Source organism: Patiria miniata, unplaced genomic scaffold, assembly GCF_015706575.1.
Source record: "Patiria miniata isolate m_02_andy unplaced genomic scaffold, ASM1570657v1 HiC_scaffold_24, whole genome shotgun sequence".
In the NCBI taxonomy this organism is placed as follows: domain Eukaryota; kingdom Metazoa; phylum Echinodermata; class Asteroidea; order Valvatida; family Asterinidae; genus Patiria; species Patiria miniata.
In genome coordinates this window covers 22,488,442-22,514,637 of record NW_024037063.1, presented here as the reverse complement: position 1 = coordinate 22,514,637, position 26,196 = coordinate 22,488,442, and the positions used below count along the sequence as shown (strand labels likewise).

Genomic DNA, 26,196 nt, shown 5'->3' with positions numbered 1-26,196 from the left:
TGGGTGTTTAGTACCAGTACGATCTTTAATCCAAGCACGCGTTTTGATTATAATTCTGCAGGTTACTTTTGGGATAAATGCAAATAATCCTGCCTTGACCCCAAATGCTTACTTTGTCTTTGTTGTAAGTTGCATTTGGATCTGGGGCAGTAGACTGATCTGTCTGATTACATTTTCAACCAATCACAGTCATGATTGCGAGATCAAATTTGGTGGGTTCATGGTCATATCCAGAACACTTTTTTTCAACTACAGGTTGTATGTTTAAATAGAAGGCAGCGCATTTATACCATTTTTGGTAGGTGCATGTGGTCTAAAAACAAATTTGCTTTCTAACAACTATATGAAAATCGAACCTCTTATCATACAAAACAGACTTGAAAACAAACCAGACAAATGAAGTTCCACAAAATTTGACGAGAAATAAATTATAGAACAATGCAAACAAACAATTTATTATTTACTACTGCATCCCAAGTTGCAACATGATATTCAGGCATTATAAATATATTTGTTTCATAAAGTATACAGTATGTTTCTATGTTTATTGCATTAATGTTACTCTAGCTGCAGATATTTTTGCAACATCGTTGAAGCGTTTCTGCTGTTTTAACATTTTTGAAAAAAAAAAAAATTTCTTATGCCAAAGTACTGCAATTTTCTAAACCCTTTTAAACATTTACAGGAACTCCAGCGATGTCATGTCTATCACACAACATTCACTTTAATTTAAGAAAAGAAATAAGATTCTGAAATATTTTAAGGGAAAACCTAAAAAAAAAAAATTAATACTGCAAGTTTTGCCGGGGCAGCTAATGCTTTTTGTTCATGTCAAACTACTAGAAAAATATTTGGCCTTTATAATAAAAATTTTCAATTTTTATCATTATTTTTCTCATTGCCTGTTGAATAATAGTCAAATTATCCTAATTTTCTTTCTTTACTTTGTTTCAAATTGTACCTGTACATTAGCTACAATGTGATAATTTAAGAAATACAGTGCTGTGAATGAATATAATCAATCAATCAAGTCGATGCCCTCTGCAGCTCGAGCCAAATGAATATAGTATCGTCGTTGACCACACCCCTTTCTTCCAAAAATACTTTTTTTGGTCAAAAATATATTAACACAAACAATGTACAATGGGCAGAAATATACTTTTCTGGATATAAATGTTAAAAAAACTGTACGCAATCTACAAAAATTGTGCCTTCATACTTTACCTTTTGAACCCTTTAGTCACTGTAGCAGCCAAAACTACCCCAGCACACTTACAATCTTCAGTGAATAAATACAATGTAATACAATGTAGTACAAGTGATAATCGGTTAACATATTGTTCAAACTACTTTTTTTTGTAAAAAAGGAAGCTATTGTTTTAAACGGAAGTATCTTACTCTTATCCTCAAAGTGTTCGTCAAACCACTTACAGAGAAAACTTGTAGGTACAACACCCAAATTCGATGTGATCCCATTGTTCCTTAAAAATGGTCCTAAGTGATCATTTGTATCAGAAGAATTAATGATGATAAGATGTCAAAAATACCCCACAATGTGGTTGACTCTGGGTGAGTTTGATTTTCAGGGAAAACGTACATTTGGAAGACTGCTGTGATCACTGTGTGGAATTGTTGAGGTTCTTTTCCTTCACCACGTTGCTGAGGGCCAGCGCTAGTTTGGATGGTTCTACTGGTGCTTCAAATGCCTTCCCTGTTGGAATCAAGTCAACAAGCAACTTCAACCCTTTTGTTGCACTCTGGTTTTTTTTCTTTAAAGTTGATTATTGAAATTTCAGAAGCAGTGAACGATATTGCCAGAATAATGCCCACAAATTATGTTTTTAAAGTAAATTCCATTTGTGTTTAGCCTTTTCGGGAAAGGGTCTAAAACATTTCTGTTAATGAGGGTCAGAGCATTTATGTAACTTGTATGCTGGAATTATTATTATGATTTATAATTTTTTTGGGGGGGGGGGGGGACTAGAACTCAAAGGGCCAGCCTAATGTCCCCTGACTGACTGAGTCACCGACTGACTGAGTCATCGAGTGACAGAGTCACCGACTAAATGGGTCACTGATTCACTGACAGACTGAGTTATAGAAGTCACTGAGTTACTGACTGAGTTATTGACTAAATGAGTTACTGACTGAGTCACCTACTGACTGAGTTATTGACCGACTGATTCACTGGCAGACTGATTTATGGACTGAGTCACCTACTCCCTGAGTTATTGACTGACTGAGTCACCTACTGACTGAGTTATTTACTGACTGAGTTACTGACTGACTCCCCCTCTGGCAGACTGAGTTATTGACTGACTAAGTCACCTACTGACTGAGTTGTTGACTGACTGAGTTACTGACTGACTGATTCACTGGCAGACTGAGTTATTGACTGACTGAGTCACCGACTGACTGAAACTTTCCGGTCCAGTTCAAGTAGACAAGAGAATTATTACTTTTTTCTTTAATTTTCAACTCTTTGGCTAGTTATAAACTGGGTTTGAAAAAGATAGAAATGATTACCTAAATTAACAAGTTTTGTACATGTACAAGGTTGAAAATTTACCTTAAAATGTTAGAGTAACTTTTGGAAAGTGAGGATTTGATATTTTCCAAACTTACCATTCCAGCGAAGTGACTCTAATGCTGCTTTCAGTGTATTGCACTCATGGTTGTGTTCCTGTGCTGTCTGCATTAGCTCACACAAATACTCATGGTTACAGCCACCTGAAAATAAATGTGTTGAGAAACTTGATTTCAGCTTCAAATAAGCCTCTGTACTGACGACGTCACACTTTGTTTACTTGTGCGCTTTTCTATGGAGCTACGAAACCTTCATTCCAACAGGCTCCCATAAGAAAGCACTCGTGTGAACAAAGTGTGATATCATCAGTACAGTGGCTTATTCACCCCTAGATTTCCAAAGGGAATTGAACCTGTTACCTTCGGAACGCCATACCATGAACTAGAGTTCTTAAGCCTGTTTTTAGATTATATGCACTTGAAGTGATTATCAATGAAAGGTGGTTCAAACCCAGCCTATGCTTATATCTTGCCTTCCAGAGGCAGTATGCAGTACTCAATCACATTTCTAAGTTGACCCCTGTATACTACACATGATTATCAGTGCATGGTTGCTGATTCAAGTCCACCCTGATCTTGTACCTTATCATTGGTAGTTGGTTCGAACCCACTCCATGCTCGTATCTTACCTTTAGGCAGCAGTATGCAGTATACTCACATCCATAAATTGACCCCTGTACTTTATGATGCAGTAGGTGGTTTGAACCCACCCGGTGCAATGTACCTTATCATTGGTAGGTGGTTCGAATCCACCCTATGCTCATTTCTTACCTTGTGGAGGTAGTATGCAGTATGCAATCACATCCCTCAGTTTGGTTATTGCATCGGTGTCTTTCCTGTGCTTGGGCTCCGGTTGGCCCTCCACTACCCTGTTATCCAATGATTGACAACTGAAAATAAAATACAGTTTGAAAGTTTGAATACCCTTCTTTACAGTACGATCGTTAGCCTTATAGGCACAAGCTGATATAAGCCATACCTTGATCTTGCTCTTTTCCTTATGATTGTTAGCCTAAGCCACAAACTGAGATAAATCATACCCTATTACCTAGTCAGTATGTTTCCTAATGATAGAATTGTTAGCCTTAGCCAGAAGCTGCTATAAGTCATACCTTGACCTAGCTCGTTTCCTTATGATAGGATTGTTAGCCTTAGCCACTGGCTTCAGAACCACTCTCTTGTCAGGTAGCCGCATCGATGTCAGCTGCTCTGAGTGCACCCTCATGGCCTCCTCCATCAGATTCTGATGAATATTCATGACAAATACAATCTTCATGAGTTTTCACACTCCACACAACCAATCACATGTCACATCAGGCTCTCCCATGAAATTGTTATGAATATTCACACCATGGTTTTCAATATTTTTGATAGACTAATCATAGCTCAGGATGCAGCTGGCTTACCATGGCAGTTTAATGAATATTCATATAAGTATTATGGTTGTGAATCATTCATTTTTGATGATCCAATCACAGTCAGGTTAGAATGCATCTGACTAACCATGGCAATAATATATCAATATTCATGTTTGATGGTTTCTTATATTCATTTATGACAAGCCAATCACAGTCACGTCAGAATTCCCTTGGCTAACCTTGAAAGATTAATGAATATCCATATATGGTAATAAACATTTGAAAATGAATATACATTTGTGACAAGCCAATCAGCTCGGCTGGTGGATTACCTTGTCCAGCATAATTGCAGGTGAGTTGAGTGTGACATTTGATGCTCGGTTTTCTTGCATCCATGAATGTTCCATCAACTCACTGATGTTAAGTCTCTCCATGGGGTCCACTTTTAATAATCTACCAAGAAAAGCAAACAATCAAACGTTTCTAATTAGCATTTATGTGTAAGTAAGAAAGTACACGTATAAGCTTTCTTTTCTAGTAACTTGGAACAAAAGTTTATGCCAATATGTAGTAATGTACTGCCTACATAATAATACACCTCTTGTTTGCAGTGCTTTATTTTTTGCAAATTTAAATTTAAACGAGTAATCTTTTGAACCACAATGACAACAAGGTTTCGAAGTGGTTTTAAACCAGTGGTTTTAATTCCCTTCTTGGTCAAAGTAATGTTTGAAAGTGAATAACTTTTTACTTTGTGACAAGATCTTTAGCTTCGTCTGAGATGTGTCTCCATTCCTCGGCGGGGAAATCATACTGGCCAGCCATGATGCGATGACACATCTCACGAGATATCTTCCTGCTTGGCGTCTCGGGATAGAACGGAGGGTAACCACACAGCATGATGTAGATTATCACACCGATGGACCATATGTCACAGCTCTGTAGATAAAAACAGAAACACAGGCCAATAATAGTTCTGATTGGTAAGAAGTTTTATCAACAGTACTGTTAAGGGTTCTGATTGGTCAGAAGTTTTCATTAAGAGTACTATTTTTTAATAACAGTACCTTCAAAAGGGTTCTGATTGGTCAAGGGTGTTATTAAAAGTACTATGAAGGATTTATCAATAGTACTAGCCAAGGGTTTCTAATTGGTCTGAAGTTTTATCAATAGTACTATCTGAGGGTTTTAATTGGTTGTACATTTTTATCAATAGTACTATTTAACCCTTACCCTACTTGACCCTCCAATGCATGCCAATTGTGCCTCAAGAAAATCTCCTATGTTTTTTGCATGGCCCTCCAATATCTGCCATGTCATTTCAAGGGTAACTGGACAGGCACTCCAATACATGCCACAGAGAACAATGAGAGTCCTCTGATAACAAAGTGAGTGACCCCAGCTGGTCAGTATCAGGCACCCTCCAGGGCCTCCAACTCCTGCCAATTGGAGCCTTCACTGTTAAGACTTGTTATCTGCCAAATAACTGCAGCTGGAGGGCATTGGCATAACCAACTGACATGCAGTAAACTACCCTCAGAGAGTAAGGGTTAAGGGTTATGATTGGTCAGAAGTTTTCATCAAAATTATCCAAGGGTTCTGATGGGTCAGAAGTTTTATAACTAGTATTATCCAAATGCTTCTAATTGGTCAGATGTTTTATCAATAGTATCATCCAAGGGTTCTGATTGGTCAGACGCTGTAAAAGTATTATCTGAGGGTTTTGATTAGTCAGAAGTTAATGGAAGAAGTATCTAAGGGTTCTGATTGGTCAGAAGTCTTACAACTAGTATATCCGAGGGTTCTGATTGGTCAGACACTGTAATAGTATTATCTGAGGGTTTTGATTGGTCAGAAGTTAATGAAAGAAGTAACCAAGGGTTCTGATTGGTCAGAAGTTGATATCCTACCTTATCATAGGTGTAGGGACCTGGTGAGGTTGGGATGATTCCTTTCTCTTCCCTTCTCTGCCTTCTTTGAGCTTCTAAAACCTACAAAAAAAATTCAGAAAATCAGTAAAAAAAAAGTTCTTCAGAAATGCACCTGCAAAAAAAAAGTTTCAAAAAGTAAAAAAAAAACAGTTCAACTTTTGTATGATTAGATATCCCAAACTTAAAAAAATGATAATTGTGGTTATTCAAAAATATGTCAGGACCTTTGTAGAACTTTTCTATTTTCCTTTATTTTGTTATCTCACCTGCGGAGCTACGTAGTAAGGAGTGAAGTGTGGTGTCGCTAGGGACCCATCATCCACTTTAGCAAAACCAAAGTCTGACAACTTCACGGGTGAATTCTATCAGGAAAGGCAAACAGTCACAAAAAATGATAAACAAAATGATGGTACCTGCGTCAATCCTAATAACAACAAATACTCTTTCTTTGTGTTGTTAGTTTTGTAGCAGCTCTTATCTTCTGTGGTAGTTACTTTCAACACTTTAAAAGTGCTATCTGCTTTGCATCACTGACTGCAAGGATGAAGGTACACTGTATGTTATTAAATCAAGATATTGAGAATTTTTTTCTTAATCTCAGAAACAAAATTCTTTCAAATCAAAACCAAAAATTACCTCAGAATTGTCTTTCAGGAGTAGGTTTTCTGGCTTCAAATCACGGTGAGCTATGTTCAGTGAATGACATTGCTGTATAGAACTGGCAATCTATAGATAAAGATCATCAATATTATTTTTAATGAAAACGGGCGTAAATTGACTGGTTGCACCCAGGCGAAGAAAACAATGAAAAAAACCCAAATATTTGTAAAATCTAATCCTTAAATGTATTTAAATTTATAAAATATTTATAAAAATTTGGCCTTTTCCCATTGCCACCCCTCTCTGTCAATATCCTACCCTAACCCTTTTTTATCAACTTATTTTGGAATGTTCTTTGTTTTGTTTGTTTTAAATATTTTTGTAATTGGCCTATTTTGTGACCTCACAGAACCCTGTTAAATGTTGTCATTAGTTATAACACCTTCCCCATCATGTCTACCATCCTGTCCCCCACACTGTCCCCCACCCCGTGTGTCTACCTGTTTGGCATATCTGACAGCTTGTGCCTCAGTGAATCCCTTCTGTTGACTGATGCGGTCAAACAGCTCCCCACCGTCCATTAACTCCATCACCATCAGGATTCTGGGGCAGGGATGGGCCTCCCCTGGAAATTGCACCTGTTCAGTTGAAATAATTAATTAATCGACGTTTGTGAAATCTTGGTTTCATCATCAGCTTTGGCCTATAGCCTCCAGGCTCCAGTTTCATGAATTTAAGCCCCTGACTTGGGAAACTCCATTTTCGAAACCGGTCCAATAGTTTCAATACATCAGGAGCATCAAATCTTTTAATGAAGTCAAAGTGTAAAGTATTTAATATTTTTTGCAACCAGTTTGAACATGAAGGGTCACAAGATTCTGGAACTATAGAAATAAGTTACCAAAAATGAAGATGACACTGAAATTTTGAAAATGGCATTTGATAAGCAATGGCTTGTGAGGGTGCTATTAATTAATACCAATTGCATGCTTATAATTTAAAAGATGATGCCATTATAAAATTATGCATCACATAGTTTGCATATCCTGAATATAAAATCACATCATTAGCATCCATAGACATACAGTGTTGCAATCGCTACATAATTATAGTCATCTCGATATCATGAATAAACACTTCCTTTGTATAGACAATGTTACAATTACCACAGCCGTCTTCATATCATGAATATAAAATCACCTCATTTGCATAGACATCGTACAGCGTTACAATCGCAGGATGCCTACTGCAGCGACTGTGAAGACTGATTTCCATCCTGGAGCTGGGCTTATCTGGGAGAATCTTTAAGGCAAATCTCTCATTGGTTCCGTTCTTCTTGCACGGCCAGACAGGCCCATTGACTCCCGTGCCTAGTTTCTGGTTCCAGTTGATGGTGTAGTCATCAACTATGGATGACGTCTGTTCAGAGCGAGAAAAGTGAGAATTACTGAATATTTATCATTGAAATCACTGAATGATCCAAGTTAAAAACATCTCTTTAAATTCTTTTTCATTGTCTTGATTTCTATTTTTGTCATTAAAATCATTTGAAAGAATTTTTCAGTATTGTTCATCAGTATTACCACCATATTTCATCATCGTCATTATCCAATCAACACAAAATCATCATTGCCAATCATCAAAATCATCATTGCCAATCATCAAAATCACAATTTTCACCATTGACTCCATGGTTACCATCATCATCATTGCGACCCATCATCACCATCCCATCAGAAAATCATCATTGCCACCTTCTTAAAATCCTCTTTATCAAATCATCATAATCACAATATTCACCATGGTAACTACATCATCGTCGTCATCATCAATATTAATCATTATGATTATGATCTTCTCCATCACAAAACACCCTTCCAATATGAGCATTACTGAACAGTCGTCTTTTTTTTGTTTTAAAGGAAATAAAACCCCCAATTTAATCCCCCCCCCCCCTCTCCTCTCTCACTGCAATTCTTACCCTCATTTTGGTTTTTTTTAACAACGGCAACTCATCAATATTCATAAGGAATAACTGTAGCCTAGACGTACTTACTTTGAGTTTAGACAACACGTTGGCAACCTCATTGAGTGACGAATCTTTCTCCTCCATTCTCAGAATAAAATTCTCGGGAATAGAAGACTCAAGTTTTAACTTGCAAAATGACCCCAAAATACGCGGATTTGCACACTAACACGCGTTGTTAGCGTCCAGAATGTTTGACTGATGTTTTTCAATAGAATGGACGAAGTTGATTCATAATAACCACAAAATTAGACCTTTGATCGTGAAGAAGAAAATCCAAACATCCGAATATCGACTGATCAATGTTGTCATTTTTGGCCTAAAAGGTCAAAGTTCATTTAAATACCGGTACCGCTGGTTCCGTTTTGGATTCGTCCTTACTTTATATGAGGAATTGTATAGGCAGGTACCAGTTAATCATTCAAGATGGCAGCTTCCTTGCTTGCAAGATTTGTGCACAGAAAATGAGGAATTTCCCTGGACTTTTCGTGCTTTCATAGCAATAGCTTCAGCCATGCTTGCTCCGAGAGGCAGGCTTATAATCCCGGAAAAGTACCTGCCTTTTTTGGGAGTAGGGGCGGCAGTGGCAGTCACCCTCACCTACATTTTCTGGGGGCCGGACGGCGAAGGCCGCAGTCACAAAGCTGGAACATCAAAACGAAGTGAGAAAAAAACCCCACATGTTTGCGTGCATGGATGAAAGATTGTTTGGAAGATGACAGTAATTTTCCATGGGGATTTTATGAAATTTGAATCCTGAAAATGAATTACCAAAGTCTCCCCCTTTTGGTGTAAGCCTGCACCATTTCATTTCTTATCAATTAATTAGATTTCTGTTACTTTTTTGAAGAATTTTTTGGTCCAATTTTGATAGAAAAAACTTGGAAAAGGTTCTTGACTCTCCATAGACTTTGTACACAATTGCGTAAGTGGTGTCAGGTTGCAACATTTTTTTCCTTTTTTGTTATGTGTTCATGTTTTTGGAATTTTTTGAGGCAGTGGATATTTGGGCGATTGTGTAGTGTAGGGCCCCTGTTTAGTTTCGATCAAATAAGCGGCAAGGGTGTTTTTTTTATTACTTCGAAATGACCTTTAACATGGGCAGTGACTGTTTTTTGGGACTTCAAAAGTTTACCATGACGAATATTTGTCAGGTTCCGCAATTTTTCCCCCAAATTCTTTTGAATGACACATCCTATGCCACTGGAAGTTCTTGAAATTATGTTCTTACTGAACTAGCCCCACTAGTGTGGCCGTCGGTATGCTGCGCTGAACCCAAGGCCACACACCGTGGTCTGCGCACTACTGAGGACGTTTTCATAATTTCAACAGCGAATTTCTTACATATGGTTGTATTCTACGATGTCCCAACTTTCACTTCTGGGATGCTTGGGTGTAATGATGTTCAATTTTCCAAGATATTCTTGAATCTTTCTGGAGCCCATATGCACTCGTGAAACGTCTGGTGATGGCAGCCATTTTGAATGTGACAAGAGATGACCTCAAGCTGTGACGTCGCGTTTATGCAAATTGCTTGTCGAGCGAGGGCGCGAGTTGCAAATGCGACGGCTGTTTCCTGTGCCGTAGATCCTGAATAGAGATCAGTGCACGTGGCCCCAAGACGATAAATGCATGGTACAGGAAACAGCCGTCGCATTTGCAACTCGCGCCCTCGCTCGACAAGCAATTTGCATAAACGTGACGTCACAGCTTGAGGTCATCTCTTGTCACATTCAAAATGGCTGCCATCACCAGACGTTTCACGAGTGCATATGGGCTCCAGAAAGATTCAAGAATATCTTGGAAAATTGAACATCATTACACCCAAGCATCCCAGAAGTGAAAGTTGGGACATCGTAGAATACAACCATATGTAAGAAATTCGCTGTTGAATTTATGAAAACGTCCTCAGTAGTGCGCAGACCACGGTGTGTGGCCTTGGGTTCAGCGCAGCATACCGACGGCCACACTAGTGGGGCTATTACTGAACATGCAGTGCCCTCGTTAATTTTCACGACCACAGGTGAAAGGTCTCCAACCGGGATTTTGAAAACGTCGGAAGTTCATCGATTATGAGCGGAGCGTGGCTATGCATAATGTCATGTTTATGGGTCTAGGAATCAGACCTAGGCCTATTACAGCTTTATGTTCCTTTAACTTCTTCCAGATCCAGAAAATCAGAAAAAGAAGTTGACTCTGCAATTAAATGTAGGATTCAATTAAAACAAATAAAAGAAGACAATTCTTTTTTTCAGGGGACACAAAAAACAAAGTTTCAAAAGCATTGGTGATGTTGAGAGTCGAACTCGAGCGGTGTTGCTTGCGAGGCGGGCGCGTTATCCACTAGACCAGCGTTCGCTCGACGAGAAATTGTAATTTAATATCTAATATGGTGTAGGCCTACTCATACATGTGCATGAAGGCGCTATACGATCTGCCAGCTTATATGAACGAAAAAAAATAAAACCGGTTTGACGCCAAATAAACAATTAGGTTTTTTTTATTTTTGTTTTATTGATTAACAGGGAAAGTTGCTGGCCTTGAGAATCTTGGCAACACCTGTTACCTGAACACAATCCTGCAGAGTCTGGCGTCTTGCCCGGCATTCGTCAAGTGGCTGAGCAGGGCTCTCAGACAAGGGTTCTTCAAGGGGAAACATAACGAGCTGGCTTACAAACTCTCCAAAACTCTAGAAGGTATTAACAAAATAAATTAGCTGGGAGATTCCTGACCGCCAATTCTAAAACTCATATGCAGTATTGAGATGTACATGTACTTCTTATATTGATTGTGTATAGTGGTGTTTGTATTTTTCTTTATTTTCAGAGTTTTACATTTTAAAATTTACCTTGCAAATTTTATCCTACATTTTGTTGATTACGTTATATTTTATAACATACTTTTCTGCATTTTTTTAATTTGCCTTTCTGTGCATTTTTTAAATAGAAATTTGTATTATTTCAATTATTTAATTTATTTTTTCAAGTGTATTTTTTTCAGAATTTTACCTTGTAAAGCGCACTTGAACATATATTATGGAATTTGCGCTATGTAAATGAATACATTCTTATTTTTATTATTAATTATTATACTACATCCATGTGGTTTATATTTGTAGTTGTGAATGACCACTCTGCCAACCATAGCGGTTCCCAGGTTTATTCCCCACATGAAGTGCTGCACGCTCTGTATGGATGCAGCTGGAGAGCAGACAGAGACCAACAGGCAAGTCATAGAAACATTCGGCATCAATCACATATATGCTTTTCTGTATCTATTTTTGGTAATTATTCTTTCTTTTTTTGCACTGGATATTTATTATTTGTACACTTCCATTGATATTTTCATTATAGTATGTTTTCTGATTGTTCCACTTTTCATTGTTTTTTGGCCGTTACTGATTGCTCTTTGAGTCTGAAGTGTTTTTTCAATACCTGTCATTGACAAGCCTGGGTTTATTGTGGCTATTATTAATTAATTGCATTTTCTTTGATATATTTTTCTGATTTTTTTTGTGTCTTTTTCTTTTTGCTATGCATGTTTTTCTTTTATTTATCTCAATGTACATGCTGCTTGAATTTCATTTCAGGTTGTGGTTGAATAGAATTTTGTTGCCTTTAATTGAATTGAATTAGAAAAAGAAGAATAATCCCATTTGACAAACTGGTAACTTCATTGTTTGATTCTTATGTGGAAGTTATTCAGAAAGTCTGCAACAAATTTATGATAAAGTTATCTTTTTTGCAGAAAAATTTGCTGCAACGTTTCCTGATATTTTTCAGATGACTCCTTATACCTCTTTCATAGGCCTCAATATTGGAGAGGAGTGTGGTCCAGTGGTTAGGGGTAGTAGCATGTGATTAGAGGGTCAGGCCTGGCCATGTTGTGTCCTTGGGCTAGCCACTTTACCCTGACTTGCCTCCCTGAGTATAAATGGGTACTGGCATTAGCTGGGGAGTAGATCGTGATGGACTCTCGTCCCACCAAATCCCATTCATTTCAAGCTAAACTTGAAATTAACAAATAGTATGGGCTCTGTGAGCAAACAAGAGAGGGCGCTTGTTTACCTTTTTTGAGAGCCCTGCCAAAGTACACACGACTAATTTTATTCCGAACATGCACAAACCCATAACATCTTCGCATGAGCATCGCGCATTGCGTTTGAATGCCTCTCCCAGTGGTCTCCCCCAACTCGCCCTTTCTTACCGTATAGAGGATACTCGCGCATGGAGCCCACATTGGCTGGAGTAAGACTTTACTAAGGTCCCCAAACGCTTGTTGGTCTACTTCCAGTGATTTGTCAAAACATCAAGGGATAAAGCTGTTCAGATTAAGTATTAAAAATTCTGTTCCTCCATTTGTTAGAATGTCATGAAGTACCGGTACTTGCAATACCTATCTCCTTCTGTCCTGATCTTTTGGAACTACTGAGGCAATTTTCATCTACAAGTTTCTTTGTAATTAACCTTGTCTTGTCTTTTTGCTGCAGGATGCTCATGAATTGTTCCAGTTTCTTCTGTCTGTCTTGGGCGAGGAGAGAGAACCCATCTCATCTCCTGTGCCTCTGTGTGACGCCTCTAGATTGATTGTAAGTAGCTACCCAAATATTGCCGAGATATATTGACCACTAATGCATATTTATGAAGTAGTCATTTGCATATGTATGAGGTTGTTATGCATATTTATGAGGTAGGTTTTAGCAAGAGGAGTGTCTCTGTGTTATTCAAGACACCCTGAAAGGTTATCCTTTGTATAACCCATTTTGTGATGCAATTGTACATGTATGTAAATTGTATGTAGATGTTCCAACAAGCTAAACTACATGTATGTGTTGTTGACTTGGTAAAACTCAGTTCCAGAATTGAACTTTTGCCAGAATTATCACATGAATAACATTTTAATAGAAATTATATAACCCGAGCCACATGGGGATTTCCCCTCTTGTTTTGTGGCCATATTTAAGGTGGATTTCTGGCTGGGACAATATTGGGAGTCACCCAAATCAGGGAAGACATTTACAATTGCTCTGTCTTTCACATAAATGTCAATATTAGTAAATGTCGTCAGAGATTACATTAAAAGTGAAATAAAAAGTTAATGCATTATGACAGATCCTTAAAATCTCTTTAAAAAGCTCATTTTCATGATTCACTAATTAATTTCTAAAAGGTTTCTACTTTCTAATGCTCTTTAGCCGGGTAAATTTGAAGGAAAATTCCACAGGAATTTTGATTAAAAAATGGAAGCGGAAAATGTTAAGGGCCCAAGACTAATTTACAGGGCAGACTTAAGCCAAGATATCATAGGATTCAATGTACTTATGACTTGCACTACTGTCCACACGTCTTTCAGTCACTCAGAAATCCAGAAGATCCATCCAGAAAAAAAAGTACCTGATAAGATAAATAAGTTCTTCTTTTTCTCTTGGTGATGTCAACATAGATAACAGACATAAATAACAAATATCGTTTGTGGCAGTTGACAGATTGAGCGAGTGGAACTTGTCAGGCAGGGGGCCAAACTGTGTTTATGTTTATGCATACTGACAACATCTGTAGGTCCCTGCGGACTTGGCAATTGTGCCCTCTGACAGGGAATTATGGGATATCGTTCTTGATTGGCTGAAAATCTACGACTTCCTGTCTTGTAAGAACTCATCAGGTTGAAAAATGAAAGGCAACGTAGGCATTTGGGTGACAGAATACATTTTGTTTTTGTAACTAGGGCAAGTGAACAAGTTTTCTTGGAGTAAATGAATGACCAAAAATATTGAGAAATCACTTTTAAGTTTAATAACTCTTCTGTATTGCAAAAAAGTACACATTAACCACGATCCCCTAGGCCCTTTTTGCTAGATACCATCCTCAATCCTCCAAAATCCTCTTAAATTTTGCACTTGTGTTCAATTGAAGTATACCCACTGCCTCAATCCTTCAACATCCCTGCCTTTCAAAGTGGCATAGTGCCCCTCCCCCCCCCCCCACCAAAATACTGATAATGACCCTTTTCCTTCCCCAACCAAAAAGGGTTTTTGTAAGTTGTATTTTTTCAGTTGGCCAAATGCTTACTGTTTACAATTTCTTTTGTCGATGGATATAGCGAGGCATTGGGGCCCAACTGGGAAAAACTGCAACAGGACGTTTGCAATATGTGCCCCCCATCCCCCATGATATTCTGATGCCTCCCCCTCCTTTAAAAAAAATCCTAGCTACACCACTGCTCTCAAAATGCATTCAGCCTCAATCCTCTAAGATCCTCTTCTTCAAACATCATTCATTCTCAATCCTCCAAAATCAACCAATACTGAATGTCCATGTACCCTCAATCCTTTACAATCCTCTCAAATTGTATGATGCATTCAGCCTCAATCCTTCAAAATCCTTCAAAACTGCCTAGAAAACTTATGAGGATTGACACAGGTTAGGGTCTTAAGCCTCACCTTGACCCAAAAGTTCCTCGGGACCCTTCAGACTCCCACATCCTTGACTCCTAGAAACCTGGACCCTCAGACGAGTCTTGTATTTCTACTAAATTGTACTTATAAGGATTCGGAACTTGGAAGAATTGGGTCTACGTCTGAAATGTCTGATAACTCAGGCTTAGGAAATGACCACTCTGTCAGCTCATCAATTTTTAGCAGATTCCTGGCAATTTTGAGACCATTTGGTGCTGTCTCTGGGAATTTCTGGAAGTGATGGTTGAATGACGGAGGCATTTGTCCCTAATTGAGCCTGGCAATGCCCCCCGCTTCGGTACCGCAGATTGGTCTATTTTGGATCTTTCTTGGATTGTCAGAAAATGTACCACTTCCTTCGTAATGTCCAGTTTCCTTGTTGGAATACGCAGTTTTAGAATCACTGCATGATGTGTAAAATCTTTGAGTTAATTGTTACTTTAGAAAGATCACAAATCCTGTGTTTTTTCTTAATACAAATCAAGGCCTCAATGAAAAAAAGGAAATATTCATATACTCTATATGTGATGCGATCAAGCTCAAAAACTTTTATTACAGATTTCAGAAGAGCACAATCTCGGCATTACTGCTGTGAAAACTGCATGCTGATAACATCTTTTGTTCAAAAATTATGGAAGTCGGAACACCAAGAGATGTGATGAAGTGATGTGATGAAGTGGCCCTATTTTGGCCTGTATCTCCACAGGCCCGACAAACAACTCATAGCTTGATCGCATCACATATATGTTCACTTTAAGTAAAAGTTAAAATGGTTGTTATGGGCTCTGCCTTCCTCAATCTTGTAAAATCCACCACTGTGCAGGAACCCAGTGGTACCTTCTTTGTACCTACCAAGTTTCAAGTGTCGTTAACCTCCATGCCAGGCCTATGTAGTGGTTGGGCTCTACCTTCCTAAATCCTGCAAAAGCCTACAAACCTCCTGTTTAATTTTAAAACAATACGTGATTCTGATCAAGAGTTGGCATTGTGGGGATTTGTGAAAGGAGGTCACAGACTCACGACTTTTCAAGGTGATCGAAAGTACACTCACCGGCCTTGAGTCTTTGTTTATTTTGAGGGAGATGAAAGATCTGAAGGTTGCTCCCAGACTGGCGCGAGTTGTACGTGAAACCAGTGCCGATCAGGAAAGGAGAACCATGTGTTTGATTTCCTGTCTGACTAGGCGGTCACGCCGCTGCGATCGACGCAACGATTCCAACGCAAAGTGACAGAAAATATGATTGGGTGGGACAAACCGTTTCCCTCGTGGGAATCGGAGATGAAGTGATTGTGCAGATATGACATGTGGGTCTTGTTACACAACTCTAACAATTAGAGCAAGAAAACTTGATGAATATTTGTGAATACATTTATGCGTGTCCATGTTGATCTAATTTGATTGTGATTTTTGACCTCCTGGGAGTTGGAATGATGAGTAATTTGAAACTTGATATCAGTTGGGAAATGGCAGTAAATTTGTTGGTTTAAGATTCTGGCATGATTTTACGATACATGAGGAACGTTTTCCAAGTATTAGAAAGAAGATTCAAGTTGATGAGTTTTGCTGTAACCTGTGATTTGAAGTTCTGTAGGGCTGTGCTGATTATACCAAATACTCAAATATTCCATCATCAATCAAACATCCGAATAGAACTTTTTTGATTCAAATATTTGATAAATGTGAGCATTATCAATAAGATGATGAAAAACTAAGTTGTGTGGATTTATGTTTGTCAAATGCCACACTTTTGTTGAAAGCCACATAAAATGTCTTCTTTAATATTGTTCGAACATCAGCCACCGCTTCCTGTTCTTTATATTATTTCAACAAGCTCTTTTTTCAATTTTTATCCTCCTGGCTGTAAGCCGGAGGGGGATATTGCGATTGTGTATTTTATACGTGTGACACGTGCATGTATGTACATGTACATGTACATGTATGTAATAGGTACATGTCCATGTATGTATGTCTGTGAAGTGTCTGTGTGTTATGTTTTGGTTAGGTTAACTCTTGTCAGCACGATAACTTAAGAAATACTTTACTTAGGAACTTGAAATTTGGTTTGTGGGTTGTTCTTGATAGTCTTAACAAGCCCATTGCTTTTGGGGCCGACATGTCAAAGGTCAAGGTCACTATTGCTAAAACAATAGAAATCTTGTCAATGCGATAACTTGAAAAACACTTTACTTCGGAACATGAAATTTGGTTTGTGGGTTGTTCTTGAGAGACTTAAGAAGCCTATTGCTTTTGAGGCTAACAAGTCTAAGGTCAAGGTCACTATTGCTAAAACAATAGAAACATTGTCAGCACGATAACTTGAGAAAACAATAGAGACATTGTAAGCACGATAACTTGAGAAATACTTTACTTAGGAACTTGAAATTTGATTTGTGGGTTGCTCACGGTAGTCTTAAGAAGCTTATTGCTTTTGGGGCCGACGGGTCAAAGGTCAAGGTCACGTTTCCTAAAACAATACATTGACAAGTATCTGTACTAACTGACTGTATAAAAACTGCCAGCATGCCAGGGGGATCGCGCAAGTTTCACTTGCGGTATTTTTTACAATTGCAGGGGCACGCAAATCCAACCAGCAGCCACTTGAGGCTGGCACATGTTTAACTTGATCAGTGCATTTCAAAAATCAAATATTTGATAAAATCCAAGTTGGAATATTGAATACTGAATTTTTAAAAAATCCACATCCCTAGTTTCATCAAGAAATACTGCAAGTGTGATAGCTGTGCCTTCTTTCGTAAGCTTGGCCCAAAATTGACCATGGAAATTAGAGGAAATAGCATTTCTCCACTCACCTGTACCCTTCTCGATCAAACATGCAGACTAAACCTACCTAATGCAAAAGGATGGAGAGTATTGACGAAGGCTCCGGGCGCCTGGAATTTATTTAGGCTCATTTGAACCAGCTGGAAAATACCTGGATTCTGGTGATCCATTTAGTTGGCGATATGGTTCTAATCTGTGTCTCATTTCCAGGATGTCATATGACGTTTCTTGTGTTCAATCATAAACTCTCCCCAGGGCCCTGTTTGGTGCTGAGTGAGAAAATTGTCAAAAATTGTTGGCTACAGAGCATTATGTTCCATTCCAACAAATTTAATATTTATGTCAATAATTGCTTTAAAACTATTTTTTTTTTACAATTGTCTATCTGTTGTTTCTTTATTTTTATTTTTGTATCCATTTTGTTTTCTTCGGGATAATCCATAGCTTTATACTGGCTTTACTCACTTTCCCAATGTCTTTTTCATGAGTTTTTACAGAAATAATTCAAAAATTTAAGCACACAGACAACAGGATTGAAAACTATGTTTTATGTGGCTATAAATTGTCTATCCATCACCCCCATGCCCCAAGAAAAAAGTGTTTTCATGCACATGTACATTATTTTTACCGCGTAAAATATTAAAATAACATTTTGGAGAAAAAAAGTGACAAATCTCACACAATCCTTCAAAACCTGATGTCAGTTTGATTTGATGTATTTATGAGAAAAGATTTCAAGAAAAAACATACAGAGTGATGTGATGAAAGACCTTTGCAATGTATTCACAACTTTTGCCGTTCTTCATAAAAATTTTGCCACATTTGCAATTGTGTTCATTCTATACATTGGTACATGTGCAGTGTTCATGTACTATGTAATAAGTACCTGTAGCATTACCTAGAATGACTTCGAGCAATATTTTATTTGTTGGGTACAATGTAGGTATAGTTTTTAGGGCCGTCCTGAATACACCGAATTGAAATATTCAATCATCAACCAAATATTCAAATAGCTTTTGCTGGTTTGAATATTAAAAAAAAACAGAGAAATTGCACATGACTGTGATGTTATTTTAATCGTAAATTTGCGGCGCTTTATTGTCAGATGCCACTTTTTTTGTCGAAGGTATTTCATTGTTCCCATCAGGTTAAAACCTGTGACAATAAAAAATACCTACTGTAAAACACTCCAGCTGTCCATAATATCGAACGTCGCTCAAAAATTTTAACCAGCAACCTTGCGTGCAACTTTTGATTGGCTTGGCTCAAAGTTGCATATGGCTTATGTAAAAGTTGATCAGAGAGTTTTTTTAAAAACAAAATTAATATTCAGTGGAATTCAGTTCTGAATAATCTGTTTTATAAGAGTGATGGTTCTGAGAAGAACAGGTGAGTGTGAACTTGATGTTTCGACCAGGATACTCTGGTCATCTCTCTCCTGAGGATGACCAGATCCAGTATCCTGGTCGAAACGTCGAGTTCACACTCACCGGTTCTTCTCAGAACCGTCACTCTTATAAAACAGATGGAATCCACATGTAAAACCTTCTCAGAGTGTATCAGAATTATAAAATCATAGATGTCAGATATAAGTTGTAAAAGGGACAGGAAAAAAAGTGGACCTCAAATTTATAGAATGACCCAAATCAAACTTTTGATTGATTTAAAAATGTTTATTTGTTTGATTTTGTAGGAACCTGGAAGGAACGGCTTGACTGCACTTCACTCAGATCTTCATTCCAACATCGAGGCCAATCTACCCAAAGTGGCCTGCCGAGATGGCGAGTCCCCATTTAGGGGCTTGTTGGCTAATCACCTGTTATGCACAGTCTGTGGGCACAGGGTGAGGCTCCTTAAAATATTCTGCTCCATGCGTAGCATGGTGTGCAGACAGGGGCAATGTACTTGTAAATGCAACATGGTTTGAGGGGATATTGCTGGTCCCTCAGTGTCGTCACATATTGACTACCTCTACCTCCACTTCGTATCGTGAGGTAGTCTACTTTTACTTCCCTGACACAATGGAACATCGACCTCTGAAATATACATCTCTACTTATAACAAACTCCATTGGAAATATCTTGAAAGCTGTGGGCAAATGAATTCGTGTCCATGCATGAGTCATGTCATTATGCCATGTAATTTCTGGAAGGAGTAATGTTTAATACATGTATGAGTAAAACAAAATCAGGTTTTTGACCCAAGTGACCCCATGATGACCTTAGACCCTAGTTTGGTCATGTGACATGTTGGGGCTGGGCAACAGATACTTTTGACAAAGTTTGGTTGAAATCGGTCAAAATATGTAGGAGCAATAGACAATGTCAATGTTTGTAACTAACTAATGGAAAGGCATGATGATATGTTGAACTGCTATCCAGTACCTAAAACAAATGCTTTTAATTCATAATTGTGGTAATTTTCTTATATTTGTTTAAATTCTAGAATCCAGTCACCTACAGCAGCTTTGATTGCTTGACCCTCCCCCTCCCGACAACGGTCTTTGAAACTTTATCTCTAGAATGCATCCTGGCCAAGTTCACCCAGCGTGAGTTGGTCCAAGACGTCGAATGCACAGAGTGCTCAAAGAAACTGGCAGTCAAGACTGCTCCTCCTCCTCCAATCAATACTGCCCACAAAGTGGCTCCACCCTCATCAAGAAGAATAACCCCGCCCACACCAAAGAAAGTCCGAACTGCCCAGTCAGTTTCTGCTGTAGCTCCGCCTACTTTCCCAGTAGCCCCGCCTTGCTCAGCTAATGCTCTACCCAGATCACGATTGGCTCCGCCTTATTCAACAACCATTCTGCCTCCACCAATTGAGAGTACAGACAATAACTTAACACCAGCAGAAGCTCCGCCCGCTTTTGGACAGGCTCCTCCCACCAGTTATCAGATGCACAGTGATTTGCATGTGAGAACTCCGCCCTCGGAGGAGTTGCCTAGCAACGTCTCAGACAGTTCAGATCAGGAGATAAATGGTAGAAATTATGAAAGTGTGGGAGTGTCTTCAGAGACAGCAGTAGACAACAGAAGTGATGCAGTCCTGTGTTACCATGGCAATGGTAACTTGGCAACAGATGCATCCTCTGTGGAGAAACTTCAAGAGCATCACAGGGTTATGGAGAATAGCGCAGCGGTTTGCAATGGTTCGTTGAAACTTGATGATTCGGAGGAAACACATTCTAGCGAATTGAAACAAAATGGTATTGTGACGCAAAATTTGCACAAGGCAACGCAACAAATGAATGGAACAAGCTTTCAAAGAAGTGGAGAGCAAACGATGCAAGAAACAGAACAGACTTCTACTGTCAATGGTAGCAACAGTGATTTGGAAATAGATTCATCAAAGAGTGATCGCTCACTAAACAACAGACAAGCAGAAAATCCAAGTGAAAAAATAAAAGAAAGTGTCCATCATAAAAGCAATTTCCAGCAAGAACAATTTACTGAGCTTGAAACTATTTCAGAACGACAGGACAGTTCTTATAAGCTAACCCCTCCCAAATGCCAGTCAACTCCAAAACCACGCCTACAACCTCTCATCAGAGAAACAACTTCATCATCAGCCAATCAGAGTAGCAGGCCAAAGGACACGCCCACTTCTTCCATATTTGGTAGGATACCTGGAACCAGTAACATAAGTCCATCTGAACTGGTCATTCAGCCCAGCGATGGTGAAGAAAGCGCGGAATCATCGCCAAAATGTCGAAGGAGGTTTCACAAACAGCTGACTCTTGGAAAGGTTAATATTTGTAATTTATTTATCCTTAAACTTTTCCTTTTTGGAAGGGGGGGGGGGGACACTTGCTGTGCAGATATCAAAAAACCGATGTAAATGTAATTTTGTTGTTTGTCCATTTTGTTGAGATTATTCAGTTCGCATGGGATTATTTTTGCCAAAAATTCCAGTTTTCGAAAACTTGGGCGAAATATACTTTTGATATACAGCCAAACGCCACAAGTACTGATTCGCAAGAGTCATTTCAACAGTATTTGTATGATATTTCTTACCGCAACCTCATATTTTTTACACTCCGGGGTGTGCCTACGGAGCGTAAATTGTGCCACAACAAGCCGTGCACGGTGGCCTTGTTCAAGTTCAACACACGGTCCGCCTCCACAGACTTTTCGGACTCTGTGTGGGTGTACAAAACAAATGGGGGACTAGCGCGTATACATGTAGACGTCACCCGGAGGCGAGTCGAGGCGAGCTTGACGATTTAAGCCCCCCCAGCTGTGCATGTGTATAAAAACAGCCAGATCGTGTTAACACGTCTTCCGACGCGAACTGGTTAAACGTAACAACATTCCACAATGTTTCCACTGTGGAGTTTTGTTGATCTTAGATGATCATGACACTTGGATGGAGCATCGATGATTGACATGGCAATCTCGACCATGCATGCAAAGCTGTAACGAACATTGAGAAAAACCAGATCAAATGCCACATGCTCTGATCCATAATGGGTTTGTTTTTATGTGAGAACAAAAGGTCAGACTGTAATTTCTCCAGACAGAGTAATTGAAAACATATAGAAAAGCAGGAAAACTTGAGAAAGATCCCATAACAAGATACTGAGTTTCTGGGTTTACTCAGCTAATAATAGGCAATGAAACTGATTCATTTGACGTTTGGAGGTTTGTACACATGTTAGGTTTTGTGGGTCGTTCTATAAATTCAGGGTCCAAAGTGTGACATTGTTCTTGTTCCTGTTACCTTGGTACTTTGTAATTTGCCACTCAAGTATCGTTATGAATTATGTTTTTTTTTATTTGTAAGGTACATGTACATGTACATGTAGTCACTCTTGGGAGATGACTGCATTAAGGAGTGCATCAATTTTAAAATCAGAGCTGTCAGATGTAGCAGGGACAGTAAAATAAGTGGACCTCAAAATTATAGCATGACCCTTTAAACGTAGGCCTTTTATCATCTCAAACTTCTTAATTTTTTTTTTTTTTTTTAGATATTCATTAGGTCTGACATCACATTATATTGATCAATTATAAAATCCTAACCCTCTGGGATCTCTGAAAAGTTTCCCGATGGTTATGGATATGTTGCAGTTACAATTAATCATCAAAGAACAACTAATGAATAAGGTATATTTGCGGTAGTACCATGTACATGCACCATACATTCATCTCTTATGGATAAGAAAAAAAAAAAACATCGTGAACTTTTCAACATTTCTACAGTGTGCTCTTTTCATGTTCATCTGAAGATCAACCAGCACACTGTTCAATACCTCAAATTTATCTTGAGAACCGTACATCATGTACATAGCTCATTAAAAGAGACACACACAATTTTTTTTCTCCATGTATTATATTTGACTTAAACTTGCCCACAGATTTGTACAATTACTGAGGTTACATGTACGGTGTATATATACCAATCCAGTTTTGAAATTATGGTGACAGTTCTGGCAGCCATTACTGGAATGCTTCCATGCCTGAACGCCTGTCATACATGCTTTTTGTATACCTCTGAAGTTTTCACTAAAGGGGAGTGCATTGTGTGAATACCAAAGTGAGTTTTGGAGCGCCCCAGTAATGGAGGAAAGCCAGCTCAGTAATCACAAAACTTGGATTGGTGTATTGTCACATTGTAACTCGGGTATTACACTTTTGTGCCAAGCCCTCAATCATAAAGGATAACCTGTACACATACAAGGTACGACCACAAAATACTTTGAAATTCAATTGATTGATTGATTTTTACTCTTCCATTTTGGGGTCAGCTTCCGCAGTGTCTGTGCGTTCATCTCCAGCGAGTGACCTGGCTGGCCAATGGTCTCCCGTCGCGCCGTGAGGAACACGTCATGTTCCCTGAGTATCTAGACATGAGCCCTTACAAGCAGACATCGGCTGTGGCTAACGGTACACAAGGCGGAGCCAAGCTGATGAGGTTGTCCTCGGATTTGTCGGAGGATGGAGCCACGCCCATGACCACACCCATGACCACGCCCCAAAGGTATTTGGCTGTGCCAAATATTCAAATATTCGATCATCACTGAATATCCAAATTGCATTTTTATGATTTGAATATTCTAAATATGTGAGCAATCTCGAGCAGATAATGAAAAATGCCCATGCGATAATCATAGTTTCCATTTTTGTTTTTCCCTCTCGCAATTTTCAAGCAGAAGGAGCAGTCAGAGTTTCATAGGAGGGAGCTTTCTAACGGACCCCACTGGCAGATGGTTAGTTGGCGGTTGCCTCGGCCAGATGTCCCCCAGACTGACCCATAATGCATCGGCAACGTCCGAGGACAGTAGCAGTAGGGGAAGGAGTCACAGTGGGGAAGTCAATGGAATTCCAGATGTTTGGTATGAGAAAATATCTCAATTCATTCTGGACTAAAAGTGTAAAAGCTATTGCAATTCTTCTTCAAGACAAAATTAGTTTTTTGGTCTAAGCAATTAATGATTTAAAATTTGCATTTTCGTGTTATTTTCAATTTCCATTCAAGCAACTTTATTTCTTTTCTAAATTGTTATTTTTCTAGCAATAAAAATGTTATTCACTTTTGAATGAGACATCGATATAGAAAATCCGCCCATGTTCAGCAATTGAGTTATTGCTTTACAAATTTAAAATTAGTGGCTGCTTGCCAAGAAATTTGTTCTTGCAGGATAGGCTGGCTCATGCCCCACAATCGATATCAATAATGTACTGTAGTCTGCTTGCATGGCAGATCTGTGGGTGACCAAAATTTAAAAAACTTTGTTTCCAAGGGTTGCAGATGTCTAAATAAGAAAGGAGTGAAACATACACGTTCATATTTTATTAACAGATCAGCACGGGGAACACAATTTAAACCCTAAATTTGGTCACTTTTTTTTGCTGATCAAAGTTTTCTTGTCCTTACTCCCTGCAGCTCCAGACCACCAGAGGCCAGGTACCGACTGGCCTCGGCCGTGGTTCATGTTGGCGATGCGTTCACTGGACACTTCCTGACCTTCCGAAGGGCGCCCTCTATTGCCAGTGAACCCCTTAGTGAAAACTGGCTCTGCATCTCTGACGAGAGCGTGTACGCGTCGACAGCAAAAGAGGTTTTCTCTCAAAAGGCTTACATGCTGTACTACCAGAGGACGTAGCCCAATAGGCCTTTTTTTATAGCGAATGACGCTGCTGGAAAGATGGCATTTTTCTCTGTTCCAACGCTAGAAAAAAATTTGAGGTGTTTTGGCAAAATGAGACAGAATTGGGCAGAGGATGAAATGAGTAAATTTTGGTATTAGGAAAAAGAATAAAATTTTCCTTACAATACTGTTTGTTGCACTTCAATTGAACATTCCGTTGACAAGTTATGGCTGTTTAAAGTTTGCATTTATTGACGTGTCAACAAAATTTAAAAACTGAGAAAAAGGCCTTTTTAGTCGAGATGCCAATTGTTTTTCCTTAAGAACACTTTATTCACAAATTTTATACTGTTTCTTTAAAGTGTGTGTATAAGACATCAAAGATTACAAATATCAATAAATCTGTAAATCGGGGGGAAACATCACCCCATTGGTTTTTTTTAAATTTTCTTCAGGACAGCATGTGCCCAGTTCCATCTCATTTTGTCAGAGCTGCTCTCATTTCCTGTTTAAATCAAAGAAAAAAGTAACTGTCATACTTTAAACTGAACAATTACAGATTGTAAAATGTCATTGTTGAGCTACAGCATTGTGTAAACTGTTATCATGACCTCCAATTCGTTGCAGCATGCTCAGGACTAGTGCTTATTGGAAACTATGGACACTTTGGGAATGTTGCAATTTTTGTACGTAAAAACTTTGCACCTTGAGGTTAAAACTATGTGCTGTGTGACATCATAAGGCCAAAAAAAAAAGTATCTGGTTTCTGGTATGCGCGCGCGTCGCCATAGCCATGCAATATTAAAAAGTTTTTTTTTCAATGCAAGATGATGTTTCCAAACCGCCAAACTCACTGGTTTGACTGGAATCCTGCTGCTGCACAATTTTAACGTGTTTTTAGATGGGGTTACGATCGAGTAGAAGCTTTATGTGGCCTCTCTTGGCTCCCATATATTTTGCACTAAATTTAGTCGGGCACCATATGCAGTCATCAGCCGACATTTGAAGAAAAAAAAGTAAAAAAAAACAACCAAAAAAACCAGCCGCGTAGCCGCACCACTTTTGGGGCAAGCTCCATACCAGAAACTGAAGACTTTTTGGGGGGCCTAATAGTTAGTGCCAGGAAAGACTTTAAAATGTTCTACAATGCACAGATGGTATGTGCATTAATATTTGATACCACCACACTCACGGATTCTGCTTCTTGATTTGCCAAGAGTGTGTCCCATGGTATGTGCTATTTTTACCATCTTGCTGTGCATGGCCAAAAAACTAGACAATGGCTGCCTCACTCTGAAAAAGTACTATAGCATAAGCAACTAACAAACTGTGGTTCAAATATTTCGCGAAGTGAAAAGTAGCAGTTTTA

At 38.8% G+C, this 26,196-nt stretch overlaps 2 protein-coding genes across 4 annotated transcripts; one reads left to right on the top strand and one right to left on the bottom strand.

Moving 5' to 3' along the window:
- Nucleotides 1-427: 427 nt before the first annotated feature.
- On the bottom strand, nt 428-8,842 carry LOC119732040 (MAP kinase-activated protein kinase 5-like). Its single transcript, XM_038205408.1, has 12 exons — nt 8,532-8,842; nt 7,676-7,894; nt 6,976-7,113; nt 6,512-6,601; nt 6,142-6,237; nt 5,855-5,935; nt 4,696-4,883; nt 4,277-4,397; nt 3,699-3,829; nt 3,358-3,476; nt 2,626-2,730; nt 428-1,711 (listed from the first exon to the last, which is right to left on the bottom strand). Exons 1-12 carry the CDS (start codon nt 8,586-8,588, stop codon nt 1,617-1,619), a joined length of 1,440 nt encoding a protein of 479 aa, XP_038061336.1. The 5' UTR covers nt 8,589-8,842; the 3' UTR covers nt 428-1,616.
- LOC119732038 (ubiquitin carboxyl-terminal hydrolase 30-like) lies at nt 7,826-25,006 on the top strand. 3 transcript variants are annotated; one of them, XM_038205407.1, is made up of 9 exons: nt 7,826-7,912; nt 11,027-11,197; nt 11,620-11,726; nt 12,991-13,089; nt 19,431-19,580; nt 20,183-21,481; nt 23,484-23,716; nt 23,886-24,071; nt 24,623-25,006. In XM_038205407.1, the coding sequence occupies exons 1-9, from the start codon at nt 7,888-7,890 to the stop codon at nt 24,840-24,842; spliced, it is 2,490 nt and encodes an 829-aa protein (XP_038061335.1). In that variant the 5' UTR covers nt 7,826-7,887; the 3' UTR covers nt 24,843-25,006. The 3 variants fall into 3 exon arrangements, with proteins under 3 accessions (XP_038061335.1, XP_038061334.1, XP_038061333.1); XM_038205406.1 differs by lacking the exon at nt 7,826-7,912 and adding an exon at nt 8,898-9,163 and having other exon boundaries at nt 23,889-24,071; nt 24,623-25,005; XM_038205405.1 differs by lacking the exon at nt 7,826-7,912 and adding an exon at nt 8,898-9,163 and having other exon boundaries at nt 24,623-25,005.
- The last annotated feature ends 1,190 nt before the right edge of the window (nt 25,007-26,196 follow it).

What these genes read in the sequence shown, in the direction of transcription:
- LOC119732040 (XM_038205408.1), bottom strand. Translation starts at nt 8,588, where the DNA reads ATGGAGGAGAAAGATTCGTCACTCAATGAGGTTGCCAACGTGTTGTCT. An exon ending in CTTACTACGTAGCTCCGCAG is followed by an intron (nt 5,936 to 6,141) that starts GTGAGATAACAA and finishes TTTTTTTTGTAG; the next exon opens with GTTTTAGAAGCTCAAAGAAG. An exon ending in AGGAAACGAGCTAGGTCAAG is followed by an intron (nt 3,477 to 3,698) that starts GTATGACTTATA and finishes TTTTATTTTCAG; the next exon opens with TTGTCAATCATTGGATAACA.
- LOC119732038 (XM_038205405.1), top strand. Translation starts at nt 9,016, where the DNA reads ATGCTTGCTCCGAGAGGCAGGCTTATAATCCCGGAAAAGTACCTGCCT. An exon ending in ACTCTCCAAAACTCTAGAAG is followed by an intron (nt 11,198 to 11,619) that starts GTATTAACAAAA and finishes TTATATTTGTAG; the next exon opens with TTGTGAATGACCACTCTGCC. An exon ending in GCACAGTCTGTGGGCACAGG is followed by an intron (nt 19,581 to 20,182) that starts GTGAGGCTCCTT and finishes TTTAAATTCTAG; the next exon opens with AATCCAGTCACCTACAGCAG.